This window comes from Sinocyclocheilus anshuiensis, unplaced genomic scaffold (genome assembly GCF_001515605.1).
Source record: "Sinocyclocheilus anshuiensis isolate Anshui unplaced genomic scaffold, SAMN03320099.WGS_v1.1 scaffold447, whole genome shotgun sequence".
Lineage (NCBI taxonomy): Eukaryota > Metazoa > Chordata > Actinopteri > Cypriniformes > Cyprinidae > Sinocyclocheilus > Sinocyclocheilus anshuiensis.
In genome coordinates this window covers 3,375,350-3,392,974 of record NW_015552615.1, presented here as the reverse complement: position 1 = coordinate 3,392,974, position 17,625 = coordinate 3,375,350, and the positions used below count along the sequence as shown (strand labels likewise).

The window sequence follows — 17,625 nt, the reverse complement described above, 5'->3', positions numbered from 1 at the left end:
TATATTAATGTTAATAGTAAAATGATAAAAGATTTTAAAATTTAAATATTAAAACATTATTTAAATATTAAATGCACTAAAACTGTTATTTATTGGTCATGATGCTGTAGAACAGTATTGTAAGTGTAAGAGACAATAAAAGAAAAATGGGACACAATATTTTAAAATCCACAAAAAGTACAACTATAGCAAACACTGATAGAGCATGCTTAAATTTCTGATTCATTCTCAAGTAAAATGCATATGAATTTTTAAACTAACCAAGCATTGGATATTCCCATGATGACGATGTAAGCGTTTACTTTCAAGTGTTTGCTTGGGAATTCCCTGTAAACCAGGCATAAATTCACAATAACATCAAAAAGCTGAAATTACTCAGAGTAAAGTATTTATGTATTTTTCTAAAAGAACATCAAATCTGGGACATTAGAGATCTGGGCTTCACTGTGCTGAACACCCAGAGTCTACACTGACTCCAAAGCATCTGAAGAGTCGCAGTGTTTTTCATTTTGACTGCAGCACTTGGTAACAGTCATCTCTCTGAGACTGAGGGCGACATTTCACCCAGGAGGGAAGTGTTAAGTGTAATCCCACTCAGCAAGACCCCGAGAGCAGCTGCTTCACAGAAAATCATGCCCATTATGTTTGGCATTTCTCATCAGCCTCTCGCTGGAAAACCACAGGAGAACTCTTGTGAGGTTCTTATATATTTACTCCAGTTATTTATTAATTACTTTCTGCTTTCACGGGTGTCATTTCATAGAACATTCAGATTTACCACAGCGCCCCATGGACATTTTGTGATGTGAAGCCCTGACAGATACTTTAAGGTTACAATATGTACTTTCTGCTGCAGACAAACTTTCAACTGTCAAAGTTTAACAACCGTATTATCTATGAATGACATCTGTGGCATTTCATCGATTATCACAGACATTTTCAACTCATCTCTCAGTTAAAGAAAAAAAGTGTACAGTATATTTACAATTTATGCCTATGGAGGGTATGCACTCATAAAAATAAAGCTTCCAAAAGGTGATTCCATAGTGATTTTTGGTAATAAAACTTTTTTTATTTTTAGTGTGAAGAACAATTTTAAAAATCTAAAGAACCTTTTCCTTTTGTACAATGGAAAGGTTCCATGGATGACAAAAGTTCTTCATGGAACCAAAGATGCCATTAAAGAACCTTTTGTGGGCTTAAAATGTGCAGCTTGTATTTTTGTTTTTTAAGCGCTTATATTAATTCTTCCACATAATAAAATATATGTTATGTGAGCTGTAAAGTCACCTAAATTATGCCATTAGTGGTGAGACTACTTTTTTAGGCAACTGAAAAAAGAATTTAAAAGAAAGTAATGCATTACCAACCAACTTTAGCTTGTTTTTACAAATTTAAGGACAAGCCAAAATGATTAGCTCCATTTCTATAGCCCACACAGAGCATGCATTAACAACACTGAGATCAAACTTGATCAAATGTGCACTTGTATTAAATGCATGCTTTAAATGCAATATAAATTGCTTTGGATAAAAGCATCTGCCAAATGCATTAATTAAAATGTATATTTGTGTTTATATAATCAATAAGCTCTATAAAGCTCTAGTATTTGATTTGTATGTAATCCAAAACATTGCTTATAATTATAAATCTTTTAATTGATTTTGTTTTGTTTTTATTCAACTTTCATGTTCAGATCGATATAAACTAAAAAGACTGAAACATAAAAAAAGATATAAATCACAGCAGTAAAGAAAGTGAAAATCCTGGCCAATTTGGCATCACACATCATTTTAAAAGAAAAACACTGAACAAAAGACTGTCGGTCTGCCGTATAAACGTAATGTCTTCCTGTGAGAAGGAATAGCAGGAGGGAGACTTGGAACAAGAGAGAGATGGATGTGAAAATACAAGAGAAATAGAGTGATAGTTAAAAAAGAACACTGAAGGATATAAAAACATTATAGCTGGAGCTTTTGGAGCTGTAGCATAGGCCTATAGAACGAAAATCCTGTCATTATTTACTCACTCATGTTATTCCAAACCTTTTTTTTTCTTTTTTCTGTGAAACACAAATGTAGACATTTTTGAAGAATTGTTGCACAGCTCTTGCCATACACCCAGAGTTCACAGTGACCCGTGTCTGTCAAGCTCAAAAAGGGTCTTTTTGGAGTTTGACAGATGTACGGGAACACAAAATACTCCATAAGACTTGTGTGCTTTAACATAAGCCTAAAAGTTCTATATGAAGCAGTTTTATGGCATTTTTGGTCCCTTTTAAAGCTTGACAGATGTTGTAAGAGCTGTGTACAGAACAAACAACAGCATTAGGCTTCAGAACAACCCTTTTTTTTGTTTTTGTTTGATTGAACCATTTCCCAGTCTGGGGTTCACAAAGGAACTGCACACACTCTAAAAAATGCTGGGTTAAATACAACCAAGTGCTGGGTAAAATAGGGACAAACCCAGCAATTGGGTTGTTTTGACCCAGCGGTTGGGTTACTACCCAGAAGGTTGGGTTAAACATTTAACCCAACCGCTGGGTCAAAACAGCCCAATTGCTGGGTTTGTCCCTATTTTACCCAGCACTGGGTTGTATTTAACCCAGCATTTTTTAGAGTGCAGGGTTGAGAGATAATGAAAAGCCATTATTTATAAAAAAAAAAATGTAAATAAATAAATAACTTTACAATGAAACGAATCCAAATAAAACAATTATTTAAAAAATATATTTTATTTGTTTACCTACATGCCATGTGACCATTAACTGACATCGAAGAACCATGAGCATGCAAATGTTTTGAAATATTAACTGAAATATTTATCAAATAAATTTAAATCTCAAGAAAATAGTTTAGTTTAAAGGGATTTTACTAACAAAACTAGGCTAGGAATCCCTGCTTTTAAACAATTCTTTAAAAAAGATTTTAGTAACACTTTTGTACAGGGACCAATTCTCACTATTAACTAGTGCTCATTAGCATGCTTATTATTAACATGTTGGCTGTTTATTTATATTTATAAAGCACATATTCTGCACGACCATATTCTACATCCCTAATCAATACCTAAACTTAACTACCTTAATAACTAATAATAAGCAGCAAATTAGGAGTTTATTGAGGCAACAGTCGTAGTTAATGGTGAGAATTGGACATTAAAATAAAGTGCGACCAAGACTTTTGCTTTTGATTTAGTTTTTTAAATACTATGTATCGGACTCAATGGCTTTCATTCATTTAATGAAAAATAATGGTAACAGACATACTCCACATTAGGAGAGTAATGTCCAGCTCACGTTACTTCCTATAGTCAACATTAAAATGTATTTGCAACACATTTTACTGCTGTAATGTGCAAAACAGAACCTTAAATGGAAAAAAATTAAAGGTAGAGCAAGACTGTTATCCATCAGGAATTGATTGTGAAAGTGGGTGTTACATAACAAACCAATGAATCATTTATAATAAGCCCAGTAACGTTTAGTGGAGAAAATGGGGAGAATTTTGCAAAATAATGTCCCAAAAACCAATAACTGCTGGTAAACTGCCATGAAAATGAGCAAATGCTTATAAATATTCGCATATTTAAAGAAAAACCTAGACCTACCTGTTGATTTCTCTTGGACATGTCTATAGACACCAGGAAAAATATGAAGTAACCACCTTGCCATCTACTGGTCAAAATATGTAATATGAACTACAAGGGATATGAGGTGCACAGACAACTACACATTGATATTTTCCACAGTCCAGCTGAGAACATCTACATTCGCAAAGCAAGTTTTCACAGCTTGAAAGAGCAGAACAGTTAACACTCCTCTTTAGCGTTCTGTCATGGATCCTTGGCCATCTTGTGTTTCAGATACTTGATTTTGAGTGAGTAGTATTCTTCCTGAAGCTGTAAGACTATTTCCTGTCTGCGTAGCACAGACATCTCCAGATCGCTCTTTCCTGCTGAATCAGTCTCTGCTGTGTTTGATTGGCTGTCGTTTGCACGGTTAACAGGCTGAACGTCCAACACGGGTGCAGTCTCAGCTGGAATAACATATTTCTCCTCCTCCTCTTCCTCGTGTGAGATTGCACTTTCATTCTCAGTTTCAGTTCTGTGAAAGGGCAAAGTTGTTAAATTAGCAAAATGGTGATTGTCAGATATACACACAGGCTGAATTCAGTTCTCTTTCATGATCAAATACATACAAAGTGATGTCAAAATACCTATCTTAGGGGAGTATTCACATAAACACAGTCAGTTATGTCTTAAGTGAATGTAAACGGGAGAAAATCGTATGTGTATCAATGTACTGGATTTGTGCATTAGGTCTTAAAGTGACAGCTGCCTAATATACCTGCTGCTGTCTGTGTCGTTAATGTTAATCAAACAAAAGACAAATAGTTCTCTGATCTTTAGTGAATAACTTTAGTAGCTTTAATAAGAATCAATGTTTATTTAATTCATACAGTGAATGAATTAGGCAGTGTTTCCTTTTTACATTCGATTTTTCAATTTCTTACTTGAATGCTACTGTTGAATAGAACTAATGTACTTGAAAATTGTAAATCCAAAATGTATTTTTCTTATATTGTATTGCTCAGTTGTTTATTTGCATCTTTGTTGCTATTTTTAAAAACAAAGATCATTATCAAGAGATAAAATTACAAAAAATAAATGACATTAACAGCATACAGATCGGGAATGACATGAGGGTGAAAAATCACTTCAACACATCTTTTAACATTTGAATCTGCAAAATTACACCAATTTTTTTTTTTTTTGCCAAAAAACGTCAAAATAGGAAAATACAAAATGTCCACACTTTTGTTTATGTTACTATTACTTATTCAAGATTATTATTATTATTATTAAACAATGCTGATTCAATTCAATTCAGTTAAAGCTTATTTGTATAGCGCTTTTCACGATACAAATCGTTGCAAAGCAACTTTACAGCAAATTAAGTTTCTACAATATTTAGTGGTAGCTTATCAGTGGTGACTGATTGAAATAAATCTGAAACTTATTTTAAATATAAAATTAACCCTAATTCAAAATGTATATACTAATGTAGTTTTTTAATAATATAATACTAAAATAACTTTTTGACAACATTATCATGCCGAGTTGGACACGACTTATTGATTCGAGTGTAACTAGGAAACAAAACTTGTCATCAGAGGTTTGTGCTCATACCCTGGCGAGTCGTACGGTGCCATGTAGCTAGTGCTTGGAAAACTTGAGCGTCCTTGGTTGTGAAGAGCATGTCTGTGGTAAGATGGAAGTGAAGGCAGAGATGGGCGCTGAATAAACTCCTTCAAGAGGTTCCCTTGAAACTCCATCATCTCCTTCCACATGGCCATAAGACTCGCTCGTTCCTCCTTCTGCTCTTCTCTGGCTTCCCTTCGCAAGTGTTCCTCATACTCCCTCTGGTTTTGCACATGGAGAGGTTCTTGATCTCTCACAGAGTCGCTAATGGAATGTTTTTTGGCCTTCTTCCTCACAGGTTGAGCAACAACTAAAAATATGAACACAGTAGTCAGTTATGTACATCACCATTCATGTTCAGGTAAAGTAGGGATTCCCAAATATTTTTGTCACCCCTTGACTTAAAATATTTTCAAATGAATATTTCAATCATTAAACACTATGTCAAAACATATTTAATGATCACATGACCATGCAGGCAAACAAAATATTTTAATTTTATTGTTAAAATGGTAACAACATTTTACTAAGTGTTTTACTTACTTTTAAATTGACATGTTTATGATTTAATCAATCACTAGCTTTTTATCAACTCATGAAACCTTGAGTTAAATCAACAATTGTCCCATTTTAAGCTACAAAGCATAAAAAAAACTGATGTCTGATTTGCAAATTTTGAATAAGATCTTTTTAATTATTCAAACTGTATTCAAACTGTATTTTAAAACACTGTAATATTATTAAAAATGCTAAATGACTATTTTATGTCTTGTAAAGATGATGATAACTGGACATTCATTACCTGTGGAATTAAACATGCAAATAAGGTAGTATAACAAAAAGGTAGTTGCATACTGTTAACATTAGTAACATACTACATTGTTACAAGCTACTTTAAATAAAACTGTACATACTGTGTATGGAGTAGTAAGCATAAAGCAGGTATTGTATTTGAAACAGCCTCCCCTTGACTTATTTGTTGTAAATACAAAAATATTATAGAACAAATTATCATGCAAATTAGGTGATTTTACATCAATGTTTGCACAGCTTTGGTCGTGTATACTGCACACCGTTTCGCATACTATATTTGTAGTACGCGAAATGCAGTGAAGATGCAAGTGAAGTCATGTGGCCATAAAGTAGCACATCTTTCTATTTGACACATTAATAACACACCGTCTGTCATGTCATCCGTCTCCTCTTCATGACCGACTGACACCTCGATGTCTGTGGATCTGCTCTCGTTTCTCGCGTCCTCGATGGATGTACTCTGAGGCTCTTCGAGTTTGACGTTATTATGAACTGTTAAAGCGTCTGTGGAGCGGTTGCTGCCCCAGATGGACTTGCAGAGATCATAGTAATTCCAGTACACTCTGCCGTGGCCGTTGTTTTTGTGATGCTCGTGTATTTTAAGGAACTTCTGCTTGAGTGTTTTCAGTTTGGTGGTGACCTGTCGCTTGGTTCTGTGGATCCCTTGCGTCCGCAGCAGCCTTGATATTTCAGCGTAAATAAGAGAGTCGCGAACCGTTCCGCTGATTTGCCTACTGATTTCTTCGTCCTGTCGGATGTACAGCAGCGCCCTCGTCTCGGTGTCCGTCCAGTTTCTTTCTACTGACATTTCTTCATACATTTCGCGGCGCGGAAATCTTGGAAAATCACGTAAAGAGTTCATTTACACAGCAGCATCAGTTGATTCTCCGCTCGCGCGTCACGTAGGCCTGCGAGTACTTGACGTATGTGCGTCACTCGGTCTGAGCTTTGTGATTGGCTCAGAGTCGCTGGCCGCGGCAGCCCTCTAGCGTCAGTGCGTCCGAAAGTTACTTCAAATGTCATAAAGCGCTCATTTTTCCGTATGTAATGAATGGTACACCATCATGCACTTTATGGAAAGTAACGAGAGATTTTGGACAGTTATGGTTTTTATATTGATTTTCAATTACAACGTAGTAGACATATTTGTGAGCCTGGACCACAAAATCAGTCATAAGGGTCAATTTTTTGAAAGTGCGATTTATACATCTTCTGAAAGCTGTATGAATTAGATTTCTATTGATGTATGGTTTGTTAGGATAGGACAGAATATCCTAATGATTTTTGGCATAAAAGAAAATTCGATCATTTTGACCCATACGATGTATTGTTGGCTATTGCTACAAATATACCTGTTACTTATGACTGGTTTTGTGTCCAGGGTCACATTTTAGTAACAAAATTAAGACCAAAGCCATTCAATAAACGTGTTGAAGTGAGCTTAAGTGGTCAATAAATAAATACATAATTGATATCCTATCTCAGGGTCATTGTGCAGAAATTGCACATAATTGTGCAATTTCACTTGCACATAATTAAAACTTTCAATTGTCAACTGTCTTATCCAACTTAGGCTTGTACTTGGATCCGATTCCTCCATAACACAAGTATTCTACATTTTTAGATCAGAACTGGAGAAATGAGCTAAAAACAGTGTCTAATCATATCTTCTAATGCAAGTGCAGCGTCAAGTCCTAATAAGGAAAAAAATTCTTTGAGAATTGATAAAAGGTTTTATTATGTACATGCTAAGGCACTCACTGCAGAACTGACCAACAGCTGATTGATCAAACCAACAATACAATAAAGCTAAACTACAAACAGTCAATGGAAAGAAAAAAAAAAAAAGTACAAAGGCATTATTTTGTGGAAAAACAATGCAGAGAATTATTTCTAAGCTTAAAATATGGAGTTTGTATAAACAAACATAAAATAAGCATTTCAGAGAATATACAAAGCACCAACTGCAAAGAGATCAACAGTGTTGGACATCAGAGATAGAGTTAGATGAAGGCAAGAGAACATAATGGATAAAATAAACATTTGTACAAGAATAAAACTGCAATCCCAAATTAACCGACAATACTGAGAAATACAGATACAGCTAGCTATAGCACTGATCATATGATTCAAAGAAAACCCCATTTCACTTCCACCTCATCGAGCATGTGACCAATAAATGTCAATGAAATAACATGAGCTGAACCAAATAATACAATTATACCTGTATCACTGTTAAACAAACAGTGTTGGAAAAAGTTATTTGTACACCACATGAGCAAGATATTGTTAAATGCACTGTAAACATGACCATTTCAGGAAACAGAACACTGTTTTGAGAAAATACACGAAACTTTAGAGAGAAATATTACAATTAATTGAGAGGTGTAGATACCACACATCTAAATATAAAACTGCACAGAGGATCTGCAGGATGGCTGCGGGACTTTGATACGACCATTGGCAGGTTCACCAAAAACACAAAAATCAAAACAAAAAGAAAAAAAGATTACATTTGCCCAGTGCATTGTGCCAGTAAATAACTTGATTAAAATACAATAAAAATATACTAATATATCTGGGAGATTATGGGAGATTCTACTGCAAAAACGATAGTCACGTGACACTCGATTGAGAAAACAACAGCTACAGAATACCTCTGTAATAACGTAAGAAATTATTCATTATGAAAGCATGATACATGATTCGGTATAAATCGATTAAGTTTATACCCATCTCCCTGATATTCAGAAATCCTGGTGTGATATAAAAAAATAATAATCTTGTCATGATAACGCGTGATGGTTTTTGGCTTTGCTATTGTTCGGTGACATAATTAATGTGCTCGATTCTGAACAGATAAGAGACTGATTGTCGCATCTCTTTACATCCTGGAGTCGTTGAGCAGCACATAGGAAGAGTTTTTGGCTTTATATTGGGTCTGTAAGGAGACTGGGCATCCCACAGCTTAGAGACTCGCTCTCTCGCTGACCACATCCTGCAGGCGTTTGAGCAGCACGTCATCGTTCTCTTGCCGCAGGCATTTAGATGGAGACTCGGTCTCATCACCTTCCATGGTGAACGCCCGCTTCTTGCTCACCCCACCCTGACGGATCATCTGGTTTATGTCACTCAGCTCCTGAAAAGAAACAGGAAGCAGAAGGTTTTTAGATCCACAACTATAACTGGAAAAACTTACAGTGTGAGCATTCAAATGTAAAAAGACACAAAATTGGAATTAACTGATTTTTAATTGAATAAAAATGTAACGATCAGTTATACTGACTATGATAATACCCAGTTGCATTGTGTGTATTTCATTGTATATGGACATTCTTCAGAACACCTTCTTTTGTGTTCCACAGAAGTCAGTCATACGGATTTGGAGTGACGTGGATGTGTAAATTACTACAAGTTAAAATTTTTAATTAAATATTCCGTTAAGGGAATTATTACTGTTGATGCTTGTGACATCCTGTAGTTTGACTAACCTTTGATGGGCTGCCAGTGAACTTGTACGTGTAGGCAGTACTGGGTGTGAGACTTGAGCAGTTTTTATGAGGAGAGACAAAGATGGAGTGTCTCTGAGATACACGGCGAGGAGAGAGAGGCTGAGCGCGAACCGACGGGAACGGAGATAACGGAGGAGCCTCCATCTTTATAGAGAAAGAGGGAGAAAGAGTCAAATACTTTTTCCAAATTATCAAAAAAAAAAAAAAAAAGGTTATTAATGCCGTTTCACTTAAAATATTTCTAAAAATGGCGTATAAAATGTATTTTCTCTATATTTTATAGATGATATGTCATCTAAAGAATAAATCTACCAAAATGCTTTTTTGTTGTTGTTTAATTCAAATTAGGGATGCACCGATAACACGTTTTCCAGTACTCGCCCGATACCGATACTTTTATTTTCGGTACTTGCCGATATTTTTTCAAAATATAAAAAAAAAAAAAAAAAAAGGTTATTAAAAGACAATTTTCAAAAGAAACAAAGTAATACACCAACCTTGTTATCAAGTGTGGAATGTGCATATTTGAGAGCGAATGATTTCATCTTTAGCACATAAACAGAGTTGTAGAACTGGATGAGGTCTCCTCTTTCCTCTGATTCGCTGTCAGCCTCTGTTGTGTTTGCCTGTTCCGTCCTCTCATTGGCTGTAAACACAAACAAATAAATAAAAATATTTTAAAATGCAAAAAAAAAAAAAACATCAAAATTAAATAGGTATACATTACACACACATTCAAAAGTTTGGGATTGGTAACTATGTTTTTGAAAGAAGTCTCTTCTGCTCACCAAGGCTGAATATAGTTTCTATTTGTATATATTTTAAAATGTAATTTATTCCTGTGATGCACAGCTGAATTTTCAGCATCATTAGTGTCACAAAGTATCTTAAATGTCACATGATCCGTCAGAAATCATTCTAATATGATGATTTGCAGCTCAGGAAACACCAACAGTGTGTAATATTTTTGTGGAAACTGGTAAATTTTCTTCAGTAATATATTGTGCATTAGAAAAAAAAAAGGATAAAGAAACATTTAGGACATTATCCTTACACTGTTCTGCCGGCGGATCCACTTCCATGTTCTCATCTGTCTGCTGCTCTCTGGGACGCCTCTTCAGTAAAACACTGCGGTACACCTACAAACACACCAACAAGATGTTGTAGATGCTGGACACCAAAGCCTCATATGTGCTGTCATCATAGTTCAAACTCCAAGGTTTTTGACATAAGGAAGCTGGAGCGAACAGACATTGTGTACCTTTGACATTTATGTGCATTTCCACATTAAGCACATGCACAAACAACAACAACAAAAAAAACTGTAACAGTTGCAGGTTTGGAAAGACTAAGATTGTTGATACTCACGTGACTGTTGGCTTGAGGTTGGGTTCGGTAGCATTTCATAATGTCCTGAAAAGTGTGCTCTTCTTTTGTGATCTGCAAAAAAAGCAAACAAGTCCAAAAAAAAAATTTAAAAAAAAAATTGAAATGAAAATCACAAGAGATAATTCTGCTTAATATACACAAGCAAAAGTTTGAGTCAATATTTTTTTTAAAGAAGTACATTTTTTTATTAAGCAAGGACTGTTTTTAACATTGATAATAATAGGAAATGTTTTTTTTTTTTTTTTTTTAGCAAATCAGTATATTAAAATGATTTCTGAAGTATCATGTGACACTTAAGACTGGAGTAATGATGCTGAAAATTCAGCTTTGCATCACAGGAATATTTACACAATTACACTTTGAAATATATTAAAATAGAAAACACTTTTTTAAAATTGTAATAATATTTCACAATATGTCTGTATTTTTACTACAAATATAAATGTATATAAATAAGTGCAAGTGTGTACCCATGCCTTGGTGAGAAAACTTTATTTGAAAAACAAAACAAACAAACAAAAAAAACATTAAAAAAATCTTGGACACTAACATTTGAAAGGTAGTGTAGTTCTTGCTGTAACTCGGCACAACAGCGTTGCAGTAGCCCTTCTCTCCACATTTGAAAAGCCGTACCTTTGATATAATGTAGACGGCACAGAGCAGCAGCTGGTCCAGGTGCCTGTCCTTCATCAGGTCAGTGCAGTGCAGCAGCGAGTGCTCAAAACACGTCCAGATCTTCCCTCGCAGCTCTGATGAGATATCCAGCTTCAGACACAGGTCTCGCAGACGCACGCTGGCTAAATGATACACCTGAATGGACAAGCAACAGCATATATGCACTTCCACTAACAAAGATCTTCATTCAAGAGCAGGTGTAAAAAAGCCCAGCACACATTTCCTCACCTTCCTGAAGAAGAGGGCGAGGGATCCAGTGCGGCGGGGTCTGTTGATGGCCGGAGGCTGTGCATCGGAGCTGGCGGGTGGAGCTGCGGTTCGGCTGGGGGAGGCCGTCAGTAAGAATTGAGCGGTGAGGGGGCTCATATCACTGGCCTGAATTTGGATGACTGTGATGCCGCCCGTCTCGTTCTTTACCACTGAAGGATGAGGAACCATCACGTCAACAAAAACTGTGTTTTTTTTGCGTATATCAAATAAATGTCAACAAGAAACAAAAGTGGTACCCGGCAGTGGAATGGTGAGCTGCTGGCCGTTTCCGGTGGCCATGGAGAGGACAGTCGTTGTGGCTGTGGTGTTCTGGTTGTGTTCTGTGCTGTTGGGAATGATTTTGATGGGAGTGACTGAGATTCTTTTTACTGGGGACTGTGGTGGAGGATCGTCACCAAACAAGCGTCTCTTAGCGCTGCCGGCTGCAGGTGAGCTGTAGCGGTCGTGGAGATAGATGGGAGACTGAGGGAAGTCTAAGAGAGAAAGAAATATTATCCATACGAGTACATCTTATTCAATATTCAAAGAAACACACAGACATATAAACAAATAGATTCATCCACTGCAAGCCACAAAAAGATTTAAAAAGTTTGACATTTCGTCTAACCATCTTTTTCTACATTATTATTGCATTGCTCATTGCTACAGTAAGAATATTCTTTTCAAAACTGTTTACACTCTAGTTCATACATATGGTTAAAATGTATTATGTTACTTCAGTCACAGTCTTTTTTTTTGCTATGTGAAAAAAAAAATCAGGTCTGAAGGAGTAAAAATAAGATGAATAATAAAAACAATTAAGAATTTTTTGCCTTTTTTAGTGCATTTCTGTTCTGCTTTGAGGTCATCTGTATGCTTCCAAATAATTTTACAAAAGGTAGCAATTTACAATAAGGTTCCATTTCTTAACATTAGTTAACAGGAACTAACAATTAAAAATACGTATAAAGCATTTATTAATCTCAGTTAATATTAATTTCAATGTTTACTAACACATTGCTAAAGTTCAAAGTTGTATCCGTCAATATTAATTAATGGCCGTGAGCTAACATGAACTAACGTTAACAAAGATTAATAAATACTGTAAGAATGTATTGCTCATTGTTAGTTAATGCATTAAATAATGCCAACTAATGGACCTTATTTTAAAGTGTTACCTAAATGAAAACATTTGAATATTTCATATATGCATTAATGTATGCATTTTAAAATGGTAAATGGACCAAATATATTCCTAATCATTTTTGTTCAAACGCTCTCTGGAATGTCCCTCTCCTTTAATATTATACACATTCATGGAGTCTCATAGTCTAGCCTTATTTTGAGATGTGTGGCACCTTTGCGTGCGCTGGAGCCCAGGCCTGTGCGGACCTCCCTGATGCGAGGGTGGATGATGGGAGATAGCGCCACCAATGGGAGGTGAGTGGGACCGCCTGCATTGTTGCCCGTGTCAAAATTACTGGGAAAATTCACCTAAGAATCAAATACAAAACAGGTTATATTCTGTCATTTAATTGTCCTCAACTATCCTATTTAAAATTTTACAATAAATTCACCCTATAAAGTGGTTTTGTGTGCGCGTGTATGCATGTACCTCTTCTACAGTGGGGACTTTATTATTAGCGTTATTGAGTGCTGTCCACAGGGCCGAGTCTCTGGTCCAGGCTTTGCTTTCCAGCACCTGCTCTTCTATACTGTTCAAATGCTTCACCATGTCTCGGGACAAACCCTCCTCGGAGCGGATGAACACCTCAATCACCTACACAAACGCATGTACATTTGCTTTAGTACTTCAAAATAAACAGTTTTCTTTAAAGGACTTAACAGTTTGTTGTGATTTATTTCTGTAGACCTCAAAATCTACTGCAACGTGATGCAATAGTACACCGTTCTGTACCTTGTAAAAGTAGAATGGTGGGATCTGAAAGATTTCTAGTATCCAGGGGAATGTTCTTTGAGAGCTGTACGCAAAAAGCACCACCTCCAGACAGCACGCCAACAGGGAACAATGGAGCACCTCCTGCTCCAACAGGACCTGATAGAGATCAGGAGAAGAGAGGAAGAGGCAAGACAAAAAGCAGAAAGTAAGAGCTGTTGATATAAAACACAAAAATAACATCTGGCAAAAATCCATTTTCCTCTTTCGGTTTGGTGATAAATACACATTATTTGGCATCAGGGCGAATGGTTTTTACTAGTGCATTTATCAAGTTTAGCAGTTACACTGACTTACCGCCATGTCTTTCCCTTGTAATCTCTTCATCTCTTGAGTCATGATATTCTCCAGGATCTTAAAGTACAAGATCTCCGCCAGCTTCAGACGATTCTCTGCAAAATCTACACACAAGAACCAGCACTTACTTACAAGATGAAATATGAGGCTTTCATAACAGTCGCCTAAATTAAACATCTTTTTGTTTTGTTTTTTTGATGTGCAGTATATCTGACTCATATGTGCTCCTGGCAGGTCATCTGTGGGTTTGGTGTAGGCCTGTTTAAACCTCTCTCCCATGGTCTTCACTCGGTTCAGAATGGATTCAGTAGGATTTCGAGAGCAGGAACTATAAAAACATGGTGAAAATAAAATTCTTAAAAACTCTAAGAAAACAGACTAAAGACTGAGGGCCATCATGCATACTTGGATGCACATGCATATCATGTCTAATTTCTATTTGTGGGTGGTTTGATTTTGGCAGATACTTACTTAAAGATGTGGACCAGAGCATCGCTTGGAGCATTTCGGAGGCCGGACACCATGCTCTGCAGTCGACTCACACTTTGGGTAGCTGAGGAAACGGGGGTGACCAGCACCTCTTTCTCCTTCAGATACCGTCGACCCGTTAGAGGTGTAGAGGGAGCAAGGGAACGCGTCTGCAAAAACAGCAGGATGAGGCAAACGTTTGGAGTCAGTAAGACTTTTTTTAAAGAATACTTTTATTCAGCAAGGACACATTAAATTCAAAGAATTCTGAAAATTTTATCATGGTTTCCACAGAAATACTAAGCTGCATAACAGTTTTCAACATTGATGATGATAATAATAAATTTTTCTTCAGTAGCAATTAGCATATTCTGAAGGATCATTTGACACTGAAGACTGGAGTAATATTTCAGGCTAAGATTGACAATTAGCTAGGGATGCAATGATTATAGATTTTGTTGGTACGATTATAGAGGCACAGACGCAGGTAGGCTAATTCACACGGGCAACTGTCACCTCTCTCTCTCTCGTATAATTACTTATAGTAGCTAAATGTTATAATTAATTAATTCAAATAAATGTGATCTTACCACACTATTTCATCGGTCTGATCTGAAGTGGGCAGAATACGGAGTTAACGAGCCGTAGCTTCGCGTCAATCTTGCCTTCACGTCGTGCAACGATTATGACGATTATTATGCATTTATTCATTTCACAAAATTATTAATGTATAAAATCACATGGACACTCTTTAGATAATAAAGTGTTATTTATTGCTGCCTTTAGAAAGAGAAATAACAGTAACCAATAATACAGCACAAAATAATAATAATAATAATAATAAAGGCAAACAAAATATTTCCAATTGGAATTAAAAAGGTGACCTCTGCTCTGTAAACATCCATGTCAGTATTTCCATTTTGAAAATAACTAATGAAAATAGATCACAAAAGTATTTAGTGTTTTCAGTTTGTACATTCTTTACATTTCTTTGGACCTGAGGCAGAAAACTGGAAACATGGTGGAAAAAAAAAATCTTGTTGGAGATCGCGCTGTGCACACATACAAACATTCACGAGGACACAAACTTGTAGTGAACCCTGCCCTGTGACTTTTATTAATAAAATACTCGGTGTAGCGGAGGCTTTACGATTAATTAACCGTGACATTTTAAAGCGCAGTTAATTGTGAAACCGGTTAAATCGCTGCATCCCTACAATTAGCATGATAAATGTTACTTTAATGTGGCAGCAGTGAAAGAAATCTTTAGTACCTTCTCAAAGTGCTGCTGAAGGTTGTTCTCCACCTGCATGCGGGCGGATAGTTGACCTGATGGAGGCTCAGCGGTGGCCTTGCGAGGTGTGCCGATCTCCTCGTCTGCGTCGGCCCCCAAAAACACTCGCTCATCAAAATCCCCCACAGTCAAAACATATTCCTCATACTCACGATTTATGGATTTACTGGGGGAAAAAAACAATATTCACATACAAGCACTTATTGAAATAAGGCATTTCATTTTATGCTTTAATCTTTTTATTTAAATGCAAAATTGCTGGAAATGCCAAAAAGAACAAAAAAAATGTATAAAGAAATTTCAAGGCATATACTTACTTGTTGTCTTGGAAATTTGGGGTATCCAGTAATTCAGTCAGTGTCTCAGCATCACCTTTTAATATCTGAGAAAAATAAGGGAATATTTTTTAGAATATGGCAAGCATGACCAAGCTGTAAACAATCATGATGTTCTTGCAGTGTAGATTGGTTGTAAAAGTGTGTGTGTGTGTTCCTCACTTTTTTCTCAAATAGTGTCTTTATGTAGGGTTTGAAGTAGTGCTCCTTTATGCCTTTGGCCTCCACCACCAACCCATCATGCAGCTCACACAACTTGTCAATGACACAGGGCATTTCTTCCAAGTTTTCTGTATCCTTCGGCAGTCCTAAAGAGAGGTGAGCAAAAGACTATAAATGAAGCATTTACAACAAAGCAACCTACTAATCTGATCATAAATTAATATTTTTCAATGAAAAAAGTTTTCAGTTCATATTTCAGTCCTAAATTGCGGCATCTGTATACTAATATACTCCTAAACGCTGATTACAACAAGTAGACTGAAACAGTGTTATTGTGATATAACTGTGATGTTCTGTGGCCTGACCCATGTTCCTGTTTCAACAGATAATACGGGAAAGAAAACAGATCTCAAATTATTTCATTGGGTCATTGATGAACAGATATAAGTTGTAGTGTTTTAAATTAACTACAACTTCACATATTCAGTCAATATTCCAAAACTAAGTGCACTGCCTTGCAAGTAACTCCTCTAATGCAATCAATGGACTCACTTGTAACTCTGTCTGCCTTCTCAAGGATAATGACTTGTAAACAGAAAATCAACAATTAATCAAGGAAACATTCTCTCACAGCGAGACGAAGGGAGTTTTACCTCTGAAGTATTGATTGACGAGATCTTTCTTGTTGGAACACATGAGAGCGTTGCAAAACACCAGGTCCAGACAGCAGAGCAGGAGGTGATAGGAGTTGACCAGGTCATCTCCAATCATACGGAAATTACCTGAAATAAAGCAGACATCATGTCATGAGTTTACTTTAGCATTCAGAACGCTTAAGATAAGTCAACCAGAAACTTTTGCCAAATCATTCAGAATTAGAGATGCACATATGTAAAAAATACACTACTGTTCAAAAGTTTGGAGTCATCATTTAAAAATCCTTCAAAAACATTTAAAAATCTTACCAATCCCAAAACTTTTAAAAATACATGGTTTTTACTTTTGTTTCATGGTAAACCTTCACAATTTATTCATTCATTATGGCTGTGAAATAATTAACAGATTTTTTATTTTACGTAGTTAATAGCATTATATGACAGACTGTGTAAGTAGGCTTATCTAAACCATACTGACGGTCTTAAGTTTAAACAGGGAAGGCTTCTTTCAGTCTAATTACCTTTTGTATACACAAACAGAGTCCAACAGAACTTGAAGACGTCACTGATGTGGCATGGAAGACGCCTACAAAAGAAAGAAAAAAAATTATATATA

The 17,625-nt window shown here is 36.1% G+C and overlaps 2 protein-coding genes across 3 annotated transcripts in view; both read right to left on the bottom strand.

Annotated features, from left to right (window-relative positions):
* Nucleotides 1-3,220: 3,220 nt before the first annotated feature.
* LOC107666118 (uncharacterized) lies at nucleotides 3,221-6,967 on the bottom strand. The gene is made up of 3 exons (XM_016457277.1): nucleotides 6,382-6,967; nucleotides 5,191-5,512; nucleotides 3,221-4,105 (listed from the first exon to the last, which is right to left on the bottom strand). The coding sequence occupies exons 1-3, from the start codon at nucleotides 6,875-6,877 to the stop codon at nucleotides 3,835-3,837; spliced, it is 1,089 nt and encodes a 362-aa protein (XP_016312763.1). The 5' UTR covers nucleotides 6,878-6,967; the 3' UTR covers nucleotides 3,221-3,834.
* Nucleotides 6,968-7,838: 871 nt separating this feature from the next.
* LOC107666117 (retinoblastoma-like protein 1) overlaps nucleotides 7,839-17,625 on the bottom strand; it is a 12,167-nt gene continuing 2,380 nt past the window's right edge. The window contains exons 4-22 of one of the 2 annotated variants that reach the window (XM_016457275.1): nucleotides 17,531-17,595; nucleotides 17,007-17,135; nucleotides 16,354-16,499; nucleotides 16,174-16,238; nucleotides 15,836-16,022; nucleotides 14,566-14,732; nucleotides 14,310-14,422; nucleotides 14,095-14,198; nucleotides 13,759-13,896; nucleotides 13,456-13,620; nucleotides 13,199-13,334; nucleotides 12,098-12,334; nucleotides 11,820-12,010; nucleotides 11,550-11,726; nucleotides 10,896-10,967; nucleotides 10,576-10,666; nucleotides 10,025-10,173; nucleotides 9,507-9,671; nucleotides 7,839-9,154 (exon numbers count right to left, since the gene is read on the bottom strand). In XM_016457275.1, the coding sequence (XP_016312761.1) occupies nucleotides 8,984-9,154; nucleotides 9,507-9,671; nucleotides 10,025-10,173; nucleotides 10,576-10,666; nucleotides 10,896-10,967; nucleotides 11,550-11,726; nucleotides 11,820-12,010; nucleotides 12,098-12,334; nucleotides 13,199-13,334; nucleotides 13,456-13,620; nucleotides 13,759-13,896; nucleotides 14,095-14,198; nucleotides 14,310-14,422; nucleotides 14,566-14,732; nucleotides 15,836-16,022; nucleotides 16,174-16,238; nucleotides 16,354-16,499; nucleotides 17,007-17,135; nucleotides 17,531-17,595 (2,668 nt within the window). In that variant the 3' untranslated portion in view covers nucleotides 7,839-8,983. The remainder of the gene's footprint in view (nucleotides 9,155-9,506; nucleotides 9,672-10,024; nucleotides 10,174-10,575; nucleotides 10,667-10,895; nucleotides 10,968-11,549; nucleotides 11,727-11,819; nucleotides 12,011-12,097; nucleotides 12,335-13,198; nucleotides 13,335-13,455; nucleotides 13,621-13,758; nucleotides 13,897-14,094; nucleotides 14,199-14,309; nucleotides 14,423-14,565; nucleotides 14,733-15,835; nucleotides 16,023-16,173; nucleotides 16,239-16,353; nucleotides 16,500-17,006; nucleotides 17,136-17,530; nucleotides 17,596-17,625) is intronic. The other variant, XM_016457276.1, reaches the window with a different exon arrangement.

What these genes read in the sequence shown, in the direction of transcription:
- LOC107666118 (XM_016457277.1), bottom strand. Translation starts at nt 6,877, where the DNA reads ATGAACTCTTTACGTGATTTTCCAAGATTTCCGCGCCGCGAAATGTAT. An exon ending in GACGGATGACATGACAGACG is followed by an intron (nt 5,513 to 6,381) that starts GTGTGTTATTAA and finishes TCATATTTTTAG; the next exon opens with TTGTTGCTCAACCTGTGAGG. An exon ending in GCACCGTACGACTCGCCAGG is followed by an intron (nt 4,106 to 5,190) that starts GTATGAGCACAA and finishes GCCCTTTCACAG; the next exon opens with AACTGAAACTGAGAATGAAA.